At 42.9% G+C, this 13,756-nt stretch overlaps 1 protein-coding gene across 1 annotated transcript in view; it reads right to left on the bottom strand.

Annotated features, from left to right (window-relative positions):
• The window catches only part of dync1i1a (dynein cytoplasmic 1 intermediate chain 1a), a 50,237-nt gene extending 36,963 nt beyond the window's left edge, over nucleotides 1–13,274 (bottom strand). The window contains exons 1-7 of the mRNA XM_018731837.2: nucleotides 12,997–13,274; nucleotides 9,315–9,432; nucleotides 8,550–8,664; nucleotides 6,500–6,590; nucleotides 6,070–6,075; nucleotides 5,557–5,616; nucleotides 5,111–5,226 (exon numbers count right to left, since the gene is read on the bottom strand). Coding sequence (XP_018587353.1) covers nucleotides 5,111–5,226; nucleotides 5,557–5,616; nucleotides 6,070–6,075; nucleotides 6,500–6,590; nucleotides 8,550–8,664; nucleotides 9,315–9,422 — 496 coding nt within the window. The 5' untranslated portion in view covers nucleotides 9,423–9,432; nucleotides 12,997–13,274. The remainder of the gene's footprint in view (nucleotides 1–5,110; nucleotides 5,227–5,556; nucleotides 5,617–6,069; nucleotides 6,076–6,499; nucleotides 6,591–8,549; nucleotides 8,665–9,314; nucleotides 9,433–12,996) is intronic.
• Between the last annotated feature and the right edge of the window lie 482 nt (nucleotides 13,275–13,756).

The following is a 13,756-nucleotide window of genomic DNA, read 5'->3' as shown; positions in this document are numbered from 1 at the left end:
GGAAACTCCATTAATGTTGTGTCAGCGCTATGCCTTTTCCCACAACCCAAAGCGCCGTCGGTTTGGCTTTCTCCGAGCGGGGTATTAACCTCAGAGCAGACGCGGCTGCACCAAAACTATGCGGCGAGCTAAGAAAACCTCTTTTTTTACTGTGTCCATAGGTCAGTTACTTTTTTCCCGTCGAGGCAGGAAAAATCACTTTTAACATCTAATTTGTCCGCTTTCAAGCCACTTTTTTTCTTTTTTTTGCCAAATCCATCTGATTAGCCATTCAAGCCATGCCCTCCTTGCTTTCTCCTAAAGTGCAGAGGCCAGCTTTGTGGACCTGCCCCACATTTCAAGTTGCCTGATAAACAGCCTCACAGCAATCCATCAAAATATGCAAAGTATTTTCGGCTAATGGGACCACGAGCTGCCTGTACATTCTGCCGGAGCTGCGTACAGAAAAAGCTATGTCTTTGTAATTTGCCAATTTATTTATTTTTTTGTAACGACAAACCTCCCCTTTCACACCAATTATGGCTCCGCCGGATTCCCAGGAGCTGAGCTGTGCAGGACGTCGACTGGCACAATAACCGCTTGCAGAAGGACACTGCGCAGCTATTGAAAAGACAATAACCTGAAGAAAGCCGACACTACAGACATTGTTCTGCAAAGCCTCTTAATAAACAGAGTCAGGAAAAGTATGAAGTGCAGAATGAACCGGGGCTCCAGATGAACGAAGAGCCATGGGATGACGTGCGACGAGAGCTCCCGCGCGAACCTCAGACGCACAGAATACCGTATATAAGCTGAAAGCCAAAACGGTCGGCGGTGGTGAACAGTCCCAGACGTTTCTGTCGTTTGGGGTGTGCGTGTCGCGGCGGAGGACATCTGGAGAATGCGTGCGAAACACGACGTAGAGAGGGCTAACATCGTGCCTCCGTCATGCTAGCGTCGTGCTAACATCACGCTAACATGGCACCTTTCAAAGGACCGCTGTCACCTTGCCTTTCAGACAGTGACAGAAGAGCACCATGGGCTGCTATCTTACATTCAGGCTCAAAGCGTAGAGCTGTCACCTGCCACGCAAAGGACCTGGGTTCGAGTCCTGCTACTGCCGCAGTAAAATTCCCCAGCAGAACGAAATCGGTAAATAACTTTAAGCACCCTCGGCATAGATGCGTAACTTGGGCAAAAAACATCAGGGCAAGGAATGAATAAAGATAATAATTCCCACCAAAGCCTTTCGTACACACAAAAAAAGCTCTGCGAATGTGAAAAATGAAATGAGAACAAAGCACGGGTTCAAAAACACAAAGTCAGAGGACAGCGTCTCCTTGCGCTGCCGGCTACATGAGTAACGAGCAGTGCAGCCCGCGTTTTACGTACTGGGCCGTAGCATGGGTCGCTTCAGCGAGAGCACGTTTTTCCAGTGAGAAATAATACCTCAATTAAAACAATAATTATTCCCCAAAGCAACGAAACCACGGTGTTTTGCTTTTTTCCCCAAAAAGCTGCTCGTCCGCCTCGCGTCCGCAAGCAATTAGGCCGAGCTGTTGGGGGAACGCGCAGGGCCCCTCTGTGGTCGGGGCCGGGGACCGGGCGCCAGGAGCTCGCCCACGCGCGCGGATGCCCTTTCCTAGCATCCCCCGAGGGTGAGAACCCGCAAAGCTTTAAGAAGACAGGTCATGTCTCTGCAGGGCTTTGCGGCATTCGTACCCCTTCTATAGAAACAGACAAAACACCCTTCTCCGTCCGGTGATCTGAACCTTGGTACCGTGGCTTTACTGTCTACAAAAAGAGGACATGTTTCTTTGATCACCAACACGAATAAAGAGCACAAAACTAACTCATAATAACAATCTCACCATGATTTATATACATTTATTAACTTAGCTAATGCTTTTCTCCAAAGCAGCCTGCAGTTTTAAGCTACTTGCAAGGATTTTCCCATGAATACAGCTGAATATTTTTTGCTCTGTTAATTCAGAAGAAGGACCCTGCTCAAGGGTAACATGGCAGGAGTCGTCCGGAATTTGAATCTGTGTTTCAGCCTGACTGCCACACCACCTGTGCATATAGGTAATAGGTAAATACTGTGCTTACCCTAACATAAAGCTAGTGCAGCTCTGCCCATACAGTAGTGTATTACAAGGGTTAATATATATATATATATATATATATATATATATATCAGTATTAAAGCATAATAAAGTTTATATATAACTACATACATATCTTTATGAGAATATACTATATAAGTATAGTATATAAAGTATAATTTGGATAAATAAATAGATAGACTGGTGTCTCATCCTGGGTGTGTCCCCTCCCTCTTTGACCTTGCGCCCTGTTTTGCCAGGTTAGGCTCCGGCTCCCCGCGACCCCATATGGGGCAAGAGGTTTCAAGTAGTGTGTATGCGCATTACATTCAACATAGACAAATGATAACACACACTGTCTGAAGATGCTTGTAACTGAATAATACAACAAATAATCTCTTTTATAATATTTTTTGTAGTCACGGGCATTCTGAAGTATCTTATTTATCTCAAAATGAAATGAAGAAGCAACAGGGACTTTTTAGCCTGTTCCCTTAAACACGTGGACCAGCACATAGCAGGCCCGCGCAGGTGATTCAGACACTGTGGAAGAGGAGGAACAGCCCGGAGTGAAGAGAGGCAGATGGCTGAGCCTGACCAGGCAGCCTGGGGCAAGCAGCGTGCTGGGTGACCCATGAGGCCTCAGCAAACACACACTCGGGGTTCTCGGCAGGTGGTCACCTTAAATATTTAACATCATGCTCTCTTTTTTATTACTATGACCTTATAACACCACGGACGAGCTCAACAGAGCTCTTATGGACACTCACACACACACACACACACACACACACACACACACACACACACACAGGACACCCCACCTCGAACCCACAGACAGTCCACACAAGGCAGGGGGTGGGCGGAGCAGGGACCAGAATATCACTGAGGGTGAAGTCCAGTCAAAGACCTGTCAGTGGCACCCTTGCCGAATAAATGACGCCCTTTGACAGGAAATTCCATCTGCTGTTTTAATTCTGATCAGGCTTCAGGAAGTGGGAAGAATAAAAACACATCAATTATAATGACAGGAAATGTGGAGTCACATGGCAGACAGCTGTAGCCAACAGAGGGAGTGCGGGGGCACAAGAGTGCTGTGCACTTCTGGCACACTCCAACCACAGAGAAAAGAAAAAATATTTTGTACAGATAATGCATCATGAGGTGTGTATTCTTTTTTTAAAAAATATATTAAAAAATAAAATTATATTGCTTGTATAACCTAATACAAATGAAATATATATGATATATATATAATATATGCCTTAGTGTATGACAGAGATAGTATATAATAAGGTATATATATATATATATATAATTTGTGTGTATGTCTGTATTTAATATAATACATATAAAATATACACCTTATGTTCTCACACACACACACAATGTCTGAAACTACTTGTCCCAAGCGGGGGCGCAGCAAGCTGAAGCCTAACCCGGCAACTCTGGGCGCAGGGCTGGAGGGGCAGGGGCCACACCCAGGACAGGACACCAGTCCTTCACGAAGCACCCCAAGCAGGACTCGAACCCAAGACCCACCAGAAAGAAGGACCCAGCCAAACCCGTTGCGTCACTGCCCCCTACATTGCCTATACAGTATATACTTTTCTTTAATACAAATATATTGTATGTCTGTATGTCATATATATATCTAGTGCATTTGTATAGGATGCATACATACTATACATATACTGTATATACACACATAATAAGGAGTATTATTAAAAATATATAATGGGTGTGTGTCTGTGATAACAGTATAGTGAGAAGGATATAAAAGCACATCAGAGATGTTGACATGACCATTTCATGCACAGTGACGTAGGTTTAGTCTGCTGTTCTGTATGATATTAAAAGCGATACTGAAAAGACATTAAGTGTAATGCTTTACATTCAGCGTTACAACTGCCTAGAGTGTCATGCAAATCCCTGTTGGAGGAGGTCTTGTTTGAGTTCCATATGGTCTCATTTAGTATATCTGTAACCATCTGTATTTTATACCAGCCTTGGCTTGTAATGCTGGGGGACACAATCAATTTAGTGGCATTTGTGTGTCTGCTCTTTACACGGTCATAAATAAAATGAAATAAAAGAAATAATTGAAATCAACTGCTGTGAATATGATCAGGCTTAGAAAGATAAAAATTCAAAGCCGTCCCGCAGTCAGCATAGAAACAGTCGCTCGGGAAGCCAGTGGCTTTAAAGGAACTGTTGCGGTGGCCTAGCTGGGTGCGCGGCGCTGGGGGCGCTCTCTGCATCCTGTTAGCTACCTACAAAATGAGCCATGTGGTTTTCATTAGCCTCTCTTACATTTCTTACTTGGGTTCTCTCAGGATGTCACAGACACTCCCAGAACGAGCAGAAATGCTGGGCTCATTAGGAGTGGTGAACGGTGACCGCTGTAGCACGGCCGGGGGTCGGGGGGGGGCTTGAGCCGGACCTCTACCGAAACCCTATTTGTGAATGAAGAGTACTGTTGCGTGGGCTGAGCGGTGACCACACATGCTCAGCAAACCCTCAACACCTGGACCCGGGCACATCGCCTGTCCACGCCAACCCTGGGATCAGGCCGAACTCGACCGCAACCACTTACTGCATGTGGACTTGTGTTTGTTGGTTCCTACATCCTCAATGGACCCGTTGTATGGGAAATTAATGCATCTGTAGGCCATTGGACGTGAACTGGTACACTTTTTAAAAAACGACAGATTAAAGTTACCAAAGCATTTCAGTAAATTATTGTGTTGCTGATTACTGAAGTCTTTCATTATTATTATTATTATTATTATTATTATTATTAACAACAACAGCAATAATAACAATAATAATAATAACCTTCAAGTTGCTATTAATTAATTTTTTTCTAATGTATCTGACATATATTTGAATAACTTTTCATCAGGAGAAATACTACTTTGCCTCTGCTTCTGCAGAACCCAATGCATTTAGGAAAGTGGCGTAACACGAGCCGTACTGCCGGGTAAACTGTGCCTCTAAACATGGTACATTGTACTCTTACTCGCCTTCAGACTGCAGAGGTGCCAGGGGTGTCTGGGTCTCCTTGGAGTACATGACCACCTCGCGGGGCAGGAAGTCCACCTGCGTGATTTTGGATGCTCCGAGTCTGTGGTTTCTGGAGCTGGAGACCAAGAAAAAGACCTGTATTTCACATCAGTGAAAATAAAGGTATTTAAAAAGTGTTGCCTACCTGACCATGTCCATATGCAACTCGGGTGCAAAAAGGTTTTATAAGCAGCAGATGAGTCTGCATAACCTCTGTGGCACTTTATGACCGCTGCAGTGTCAATGACGATGAACTAAGAACCTTCACTATAAATGTCGGCAAAGCACAAGATACATTTTGAATAAATCCTCTTACCAGGGAGCCCTTAGACGTACTACCATAAATTCACCGCGGAAGGGGTAAAACAGAACGCGCTGGATGATGGAGTGGAAGGGAGGTGTTTACCCAAGTTCAGAGTCAGCCTGCAGCTGGAGAACAGAAGGGTCTGTATCCCATTGTAAGGTCCTACGTGGTCCAGCAGGGGGCGGCAAGGCAGAGGGGGAAAGCAAAACCCCTCAATGTAAACACAAATTGGCTGGATCATCCCATGAAGCTTTACACCACCTTTAAGCTGAAAAGTCACTGTTGTAATTTTTCTCAGTAGAAAGACGGAAAACAGAATCTATCTGAAATCTAAAAAAAAAAAAAAAAATTACATTCATCTCCTGTAATTGACTCAGACTGAGATGCACAGCATTGTGGGAACTGCATACCCATGACCTCAGTTGCATTCTGGTAAAATATCTATCTATCTATCTATCTATCTATCTATCTATATTTCAAGCTAAGAAGTATTTAGGTCATAAATGCAATGCACTGATTAAAACGTACACTGACATACAAGCACTGGTTTAGTGACATGGTGCTAGGAAAGGAAAGGTACATAATGGTGTATTGTACACTCATTTGACTTCTTACCTGTATCTAGAGCCCACCGATCAGTGTGTGAGGGGAAAAAAGAGAGAAGCACGTGAAGGCAAGCTGTACCTTTACTTCATGCATCTTATTTCGGGTGTTAAATTTAATAGAGAGTTGGATTGAGGTGAAGCTGAAACTCACACTCACTTCCAGAATGGTCACGTTTCCTTCCCAATATACAATGTGTACACGTGTGTGTAACAGGTAACTGTTTGGGGAGGGTTCGTTTTTCTTGTCTTTTCAAGATGTATATTACTGCTGAAATTCTAAGGCTGTTGAAGTCATATATATTTCTTTGCATCTAAAAGTGAATCCTATGTCATACTGTAATATAAATCAATGTGCCATAAAATGAGTGGAAAGGTAATAGCCAGTAGCAGAAGTGATGTTATTGTCATTAGACAAAATGTGGTTCAGGCAAGAGGCATACCTTCCCCCCACGGTGCCCTCAGCTGAGTCCTGGCTGCCCGCCTCGCTGGGGGTGCTCACTGATTTTGAAGGAGGGGACACAGGGGTTGGGACTAAATAGTGAAAGTAACACATATGCCATGTTAACAGGTGCTGTGCCTCCGGTGGAGTCAAGACGTGTGGGACTCAGCCATGAGCAGACCATCAAATCCGCTGGAGAGATTGGAAAACATACTTAATTTTTTTTTCTTTTTTAAAGTTCACAATGTCCAAACCTTCGCTGACACTGATGTGGACTTTCTGAAGTTTCTGAAGACACAAACTGCATCAAGTGATGGGAAAAGCGGGGGCACTTTTACAGAAGACTAAACAGACTACGCAGACATGATGAGTTAGCGTTTCAGGAGTTATAAAAAACCCAAGAAATATTCCTTCATGTGAAATGAAGGTCATATCTTCCAAATTTTCAAAACAGCATCAAAAAATGGGTTAAGTAGATAATGAGATTTTGCACGTCACCTATCGAAATCCAATTCTATTACATTATTATCGTGATCTGTTATTTATTTATTCTGTGATTCCGTGTCAGCTGTTCGTCGTCTGTAAATACTGGAAGCAGCAAGAACCACGGTAAATTCCCTGTATGCGTCAGCACACTTGGCCAATAAAACTCATTCTCATTCTCATTCTCATCTGCTTAAAGCAAGGCTTTGGAGCAGTTGTTTAGGATGTTGTTGTGATGTTTCCCCACAAGAGGACCCCAAAGAGACTGCAGAATGGGCTTTCTACAAATGATACTCACTCAAAGTGCTCCTTTTCCATTTGAAATTAAAAAGAGCACGATGTAATTACATTTGATTAAATAAAAGCCCGCATGAGTTTAACTGCCTCATACTATAAAGGTACTGTACATGCTGGATGGGTCCTTTCAGCTGTTCACACTGAAAAAACAACTGAAAAAAGTAAGAAATTATACCTTTTTATGCCTGTTTTGAACTTTTCTAATAGAAGCCAAACAAATTTAAAGCAAAATGTGTCACAGCTTGAGAGAAGAATTTAACACATGCATTGCTGTGAGAACACCTTTCCAGTTTTCTCTACTTTTCCATCTTTTCTCATCCTGCATCTTTTTTGCAAATCAAATTTGACCAGATCTTTTTGTCAGTTCTAGCAGCATATAAAACTGAGCCTGAGAGAGAAAAAAGTGACACCAGTATTGTTTTTACGTAATTTTCTTGACACGGAAACAAGCGATCATACGTATGAAAAAATAATTGCCCCTTCACAGTCAATAACTTGTGTGACCTTTAGCTGCAATGACTGCAACTAAACACTTCCTATAGATACTGACTATAGATACTAACCTTTAATAATCACTGCAACTAAGTATGTAATTACATATCCTGCCTTTAAGCAGGAAAAAATATGCTTCAAGTGATCTCTAAGTGAAAATAAAAATGATTTTCAGGAACTACAAAATAAGAATAGAGTGCAAAGAAGGTGTAATTGGTGAGCAACACTGAATCTGTATGTAAATATCTGGTGCAGGGGTAAAAGAACAACTGCCAAACAGGACTTAGCATCAAATCCCAGGAGAATTGCATTTGTACTTTTACATAACATACTTAACCTGGATTAAGTGTGCCGAACAAACGAGCGTAATATTCCTGACACCCAGGGAAATAATTTCAAAGTGAATTAAACAGTCATGGCTGTCTAAAACGGATTATTCTTGTTGTGAAAGAGCAGAAGGACTGACTGCCACACTATTTAAACTGCTTTAGAAGCCATGTAATAACTGCATTTCATTCTGGAGAAAAGTGTCTGATGAACCCATAAACGTAAATTGATGTTTGTCATAAATACGAATGTTAATTCATAATGATTTTTTTTTTAAAAAATGCATTTTAAAAACTAATGTTACAAATCACCTATTGTGACAAGAGCCTTTCCCTCTTGAATATAAACCTTAATGAAAGTATTACCAGTTTTGGGATTTGCACCTAGGGATGTTAATTTTGGCTTTGCTCCCTGTTCCTAGTCACAGTTACGGCTGGTTCTGTGGCCTGTACCTAGTGGAGGTTCGGGTGAGATCCCAATACTCTGCAGCAAAGCCTCTGTCTCCCTGCGCTTGCGGTCCAGGTCCGAGTCCTCTGGGGTGGCCTCTGCTTTCTGCTGCGTGTCCGTCTGCGCACGCAAACACAAGACACACTAGAAGTCATCACACAACGGGAGGATGGAGTACACCAGCTCTTATGCAGCAATCGTGATCCTTTCACACAACGTGTGTGTGTGTGTGTTTCAGCACTTTGTTGTGTAGATGAGCAGAAACTTGACAGTAGTGTAGTTTATCTGGTATTGTAAATCACCGTGGACAAAACACACACACACACACATACACACACACATACACACACACACTTTCTGAACCACTTGTCCCATTCGGGGTCGCGGGGAGCCGGAGCCTAACCCGGCAACACAGGGCGTAAGGCCGGAGGGGGAGGGGACACACCCAGGACGGGACACCAGTCTGTCGCAAGGTACCCTAAGCGGGACTCAAACCCCAGACCCACCGGAGAGCAGGACCCAGGCCAACCCACTGCACCACCATGCCCCCAACCGTGGGCGAAAGTATCAGCTAAATACAAATGCATTAAATTAATATTTCTGGATTAGCCTGGATGTGTGATCCATACAAGGTCAATAATAACTATACCATACTTGCGTATTGCCATTTATAATGGATGAAGCTCAGCCTGTGGAAAGTGTTTTATGAGCAGCAGGCATTTAGTGGCCGGACCCTTAAGGCCTGGATGCTCGCCTTCAGGGGTCCTTACCTCTTTCTTTTTTCTTTCCTCTTCTTTCCTCTTCTTCTCCTCCCGGATCTGGGCGAGCCTCTGCTTCTTACGCTCCAGTTCAGCTTTCAGATCACTTTTGTCTGCCATTGTGTTTCGTCTGCAAGAGGCAAGAAGGCACACAGCAAAAAGTCCCCTTAATAGAGCCATGTCATCGGCAGTACGTACTGTGTTTTCTTTGGCTGCATGTCCTGTATGTGCATTTCTTCCCACTGCAGATAGAGCTGTGTTTGTGTTAGTTGTATTAACAAAAATGGACTCGACCAGTCTTCAATTTTTTGATGAAACATCCATCTCAATTCTCAATATCCATTCATCCTCCAGTTTCTATTTTTTCGTTTAAACAGGCCAGTTTGATGCCGGAAGTAAAACTGACCCGGTTTGTCCTGGGTCTCTGATTACTCTGCATTGCTTCCTTATGTGCGGGGTACAATAATCTGTTCACTTAATACATTTATTTTTAACTCGGTGTTTCTATGGGCCCATTGTTTTCATGATGGTACTGTATGCGATCTGTTCATTCCGTGCACTCATAAAACTCTATTTTAAAGAAAGAACTGCCGTTTTAAACAGGGAAACCTGGTTTTAGTGTGCAGCTCATTCATATGGTCAGTTTAATCCATCTATTTTCAGTTATTCACTCGTTCACTTCGGAGTTCCTACGGTCCAGAGCCTGTTCTGGGAAGTGTGTAAGATACAGTGTAACGCAGGGTACAGCTCCAACGAGCGGGTAATTCATCACGGAGCAAAAACAGACAGACAAGGGCACGATTTAGATTTACCAGTTTACCTGGGATGTCTTTATAATGTAGCGATACACCAGGCAAACATATCACACAAGCAACCATGCAAACGCACACAGAGACAGACCTGGATCCCATGGACTGTGATGCGCCAGCGTTACCTGCCGTGCCGCCATGTCCCCCAGGTGAAAATAATAGTATAATAAATGTAAAATAAGTAATATCAAATATTATTTCAGTCATTTTGATTACATACAAATTAATACAACATTTTGAATTATTAATTGAAGGATTGAAACCCTGAAGCTGTGTCACAAGCCTGTCTAACACGTAAGCGTGTTCTAAATAGTGAAAGATCCACAAAGGAATGTTATAATATCATCCCTGAAATCGGTGGTAGAAATTCTTCATTCATTTTAGACCTAGGTGTAGGTCACATAATAAAATAACAAACCATTTTATACACACACACACACACACACACACATTTTCTGAACCGCTCATCCCATACAGGGTTGCGGGGAACCGGAGCCTACCCGGCAACACAGGGCGTAAGGCCAGAGGGGGAGGGGACACACCCAGGACGGGACGCCAGTCCGTCGCAAGGCACCCCAAGCAGGACTCGAACCCCAAACCCACCGGACAGCAGGACTGTGGTCCAACCCACTGCGCCACCGCGCCCCCCTTATATATATATATATATATATATATATATATATATATATATATATATATATATATATATATATATATATATATATATATATATATATATATAAATCTATGTCATACATTTGGCTCATTCCTTTGCATTTATTTCGTTATGCTCTGTATTCGGATGTAATGCTCAACCAAGAAATTCATTATCTTGTAGTCCTACGAACTTTGAATGGCACCAATTCCGAAATGGCAGCAAACGCTTGTCTCCAAGAACCTATTGTTACACTTCTGTAAATGAAGGCCGCTGACCTTGTCCCTTCTGAGGGGAATCTAATATGGGAACCAGTGTGAATGCAGGCTGCTGACATATAGAATATGACAGTGGTAGACAGTAAGTAGGGTAAAAGACAAATGACAAATAAAACTTTATTTAAAGAATACAATGAGCATGAGAGAGACATAAATATTACTTAAAAAGACAACATTAATACATGACTTCAAAATGTGCGTAGGTACGATGGGTTATTCCATGACATTTATAATTATCATTCATAAACAAGTAGAAAGTGACATAAAACGGTATTACAAACAAGCTAAATATAGGGCAGCCAAAATAGACTCTTCAACCAAAATGTCAGATTTCGCCTGGCTGTAGTGCTCTTGAGCAAGGTACTTACTCTAAACTGCTCCAGTAAAATTAACCAGCTGTATAAATGGGTAAATAATTGTAACCTCAACACTGTAAGTCACTTCGGAGGAAAATGTCAGCTGACTGTATTAAAAAATGATGGTGCCCAAGGCTCTGGATGCTAAATGCTGAGCAGGACATCCTCAGGGCAGCCTAGTTTCAGAAATTGGGTTTAGCTGGTACCATCCAAGGAGACGTGCAGATATACTGTGAGCATCCACACACTGCGAGAGAATAAGAGCTTACAGTTCCATAGCTGTCTCAACAACTGACAGAATCTGCTGTGCCAGGAATAGACTCAGCAACACAACTGTAGCAAATAATCTTTTATGTTTAGCTGATGCTTTCCTCAGAAGCAGTGTTACAATGTTAAGCTTGTTATAATTAATTACCCCATTTAGTTATATGACTCATTTTTACTGGAGAAATGTCAGATAAGTACCTCGACCAAGGGCACTACAGCGGTATGTGGGATTCCAACCTGGGCCCTTTGAGCACAATGCAGCAACTTTACTCACCTTGCTACCTAATTTAGTCATATTAAAAAGCCACATTACGCAATTTAACTGATATTTGTACTCAGTCCATGCCACAGTGTCTATGATATACAGTGTATCACCTTAATCTGTAAATAGCAAGAACCGAACCCACAGCAGAACCAGCACTTTGTGTCAGCCGTGGGTGTTAATGGGGTGTGTGCGCACAATGTCCAATATTTACTCATTTAGCTGATGATTTTCTCAAAAAGCAACTTGCAACGACTTACCAGATTATAGCCCTGGGTATTTTTACTGCAGTAAATCGTGGTGAGTACCTTGCTCAAGAGTATAACAACAAGCGGTGGGATTTGAACGTGGTCCTCCAAGTGCGACAGAGCAACTCTAAGCACTACGCCACCTGCTGTCCCTGCGCAAAGGAGGCCCACGTGTCCCCCCCCCCAGAGTACGGGTGTACACCTCCGGTGCGTACCAGTGCTACGATTTTCAGCCCCCCAGTACCTGGGCAGATGTTACCCTACTAGTGTCACCTGCACACACTGATCTGGGAGGCTGCGGTCCCTCAGGTGTGCTGCGACCCTGGCTGCCTGGCCTCATTTTTGCAGAGGTCCTCAACTATTCAGACTGAAACGCAGTGACAGTTATTGATCACGGGCCCTAATCATATGGATGGATCGTTGTGAATCAGCCAGGATGAAACCTTTAAATGAATTCAGAATAATAAATTCTACCTTCCACAGTGACAGGCACCCAGACCGCTATGTATGCGCCAATCCACCATGGCATGTACTCAAACTCGCGTTCCGACTGCGCACAACAACAGCACGTCGTCTTGATGAAATAACAGGCCGAGCAATCTGTTATTTATAACAACGGATGAGCCTGGACGCGTTCGCGGTACCGTGAGTGATGCACAGGAGCAGCGGCTCGGTTTGCAGAGGGCTTTTTTTCAATGTTACAAATCTCGTAAAAATAATAAATGCGCGCGGAAATCATCGTATTTTCCTTAAACGGATTTTCGTCATTATGATGTACTTCTCAAATAGATGTCATGATTATTGCTGTCCCAGATATACCTTCTTTTTTTTCTCCGGCGTCTCTCGTTTCCAAGATGCTGCACCGCTGACTGTGTGTGTGTGTGGAGCGACTCCGTCAGGCGTCCATTCGGGAGAAAATGGCAAATTTCCAAGGAACAATAATAGTAAATAAACAGTTTAAACAGTTATTGAATGCACCTCGGGGTTGCCGTGGGACTCCGACGGGTTTGGTCAATTAAAAGATCGGTGGTGAATGAAGGTTCGAGCGCTCAGTCTCCTCCTCTGTTCTGCCGTGTGGTACCCAGGCCTTCGCTCCATCGCCGCCCCCTAGAGGAGCGCAGCGTCATTACATCCGTGACCAACCGTCACTGCTTCTTGGTGCCGCTGGTGTCTATAAATAACAGCGGAACAGAACGGGTGCGCCTCTTTCGTTTCAAAAGCTCCTCACATCGAATTGTGTCTGTCCATAACTCAGATTAACTAAATACAAATTTATAGAGCAATGTAACTCTCCCTTAAATCGGTTGCTTCCTGTGAAAACTGTCGTAAATAGACTCAACTGCAATAAGTTTGATTTTGGTCATATGATGGGAATAAGATGAATAAGGCCAAAATCAGTTAATAAGCCTATCATATGAATAAGAATTTAAGTTCTGACTTTTGTCTCACTGCACAAAATATTTTTTTATTATAAGCCTTTATTTTGCCAACTCCTTTGTTGCTTACAGTATTCAATCATAGGTTTTGTAATGGTTTACCCATTTAAACAGTAGAGTGAAATCTGTTAAATGTGTACTGA

This window comes from Scleropages formosus, chromosome 23, assembly GCF_900964775.1.
Source record: "Scleropages formosus chromosome 23, fSclFor1.1, whole genome shotgun sequence".
NCBI classification, from domain to species: Eukaryota; Metazoa; Chordata; class Actinopteri; order Osteoglossiformes; family Osteoglossidae; genus Scleropages; species Scleropages formosus.
Note: the sequence above shows the minus strand (reverse complement) of the source record. Positions and strands in the feature narration are given on the sequence as shown.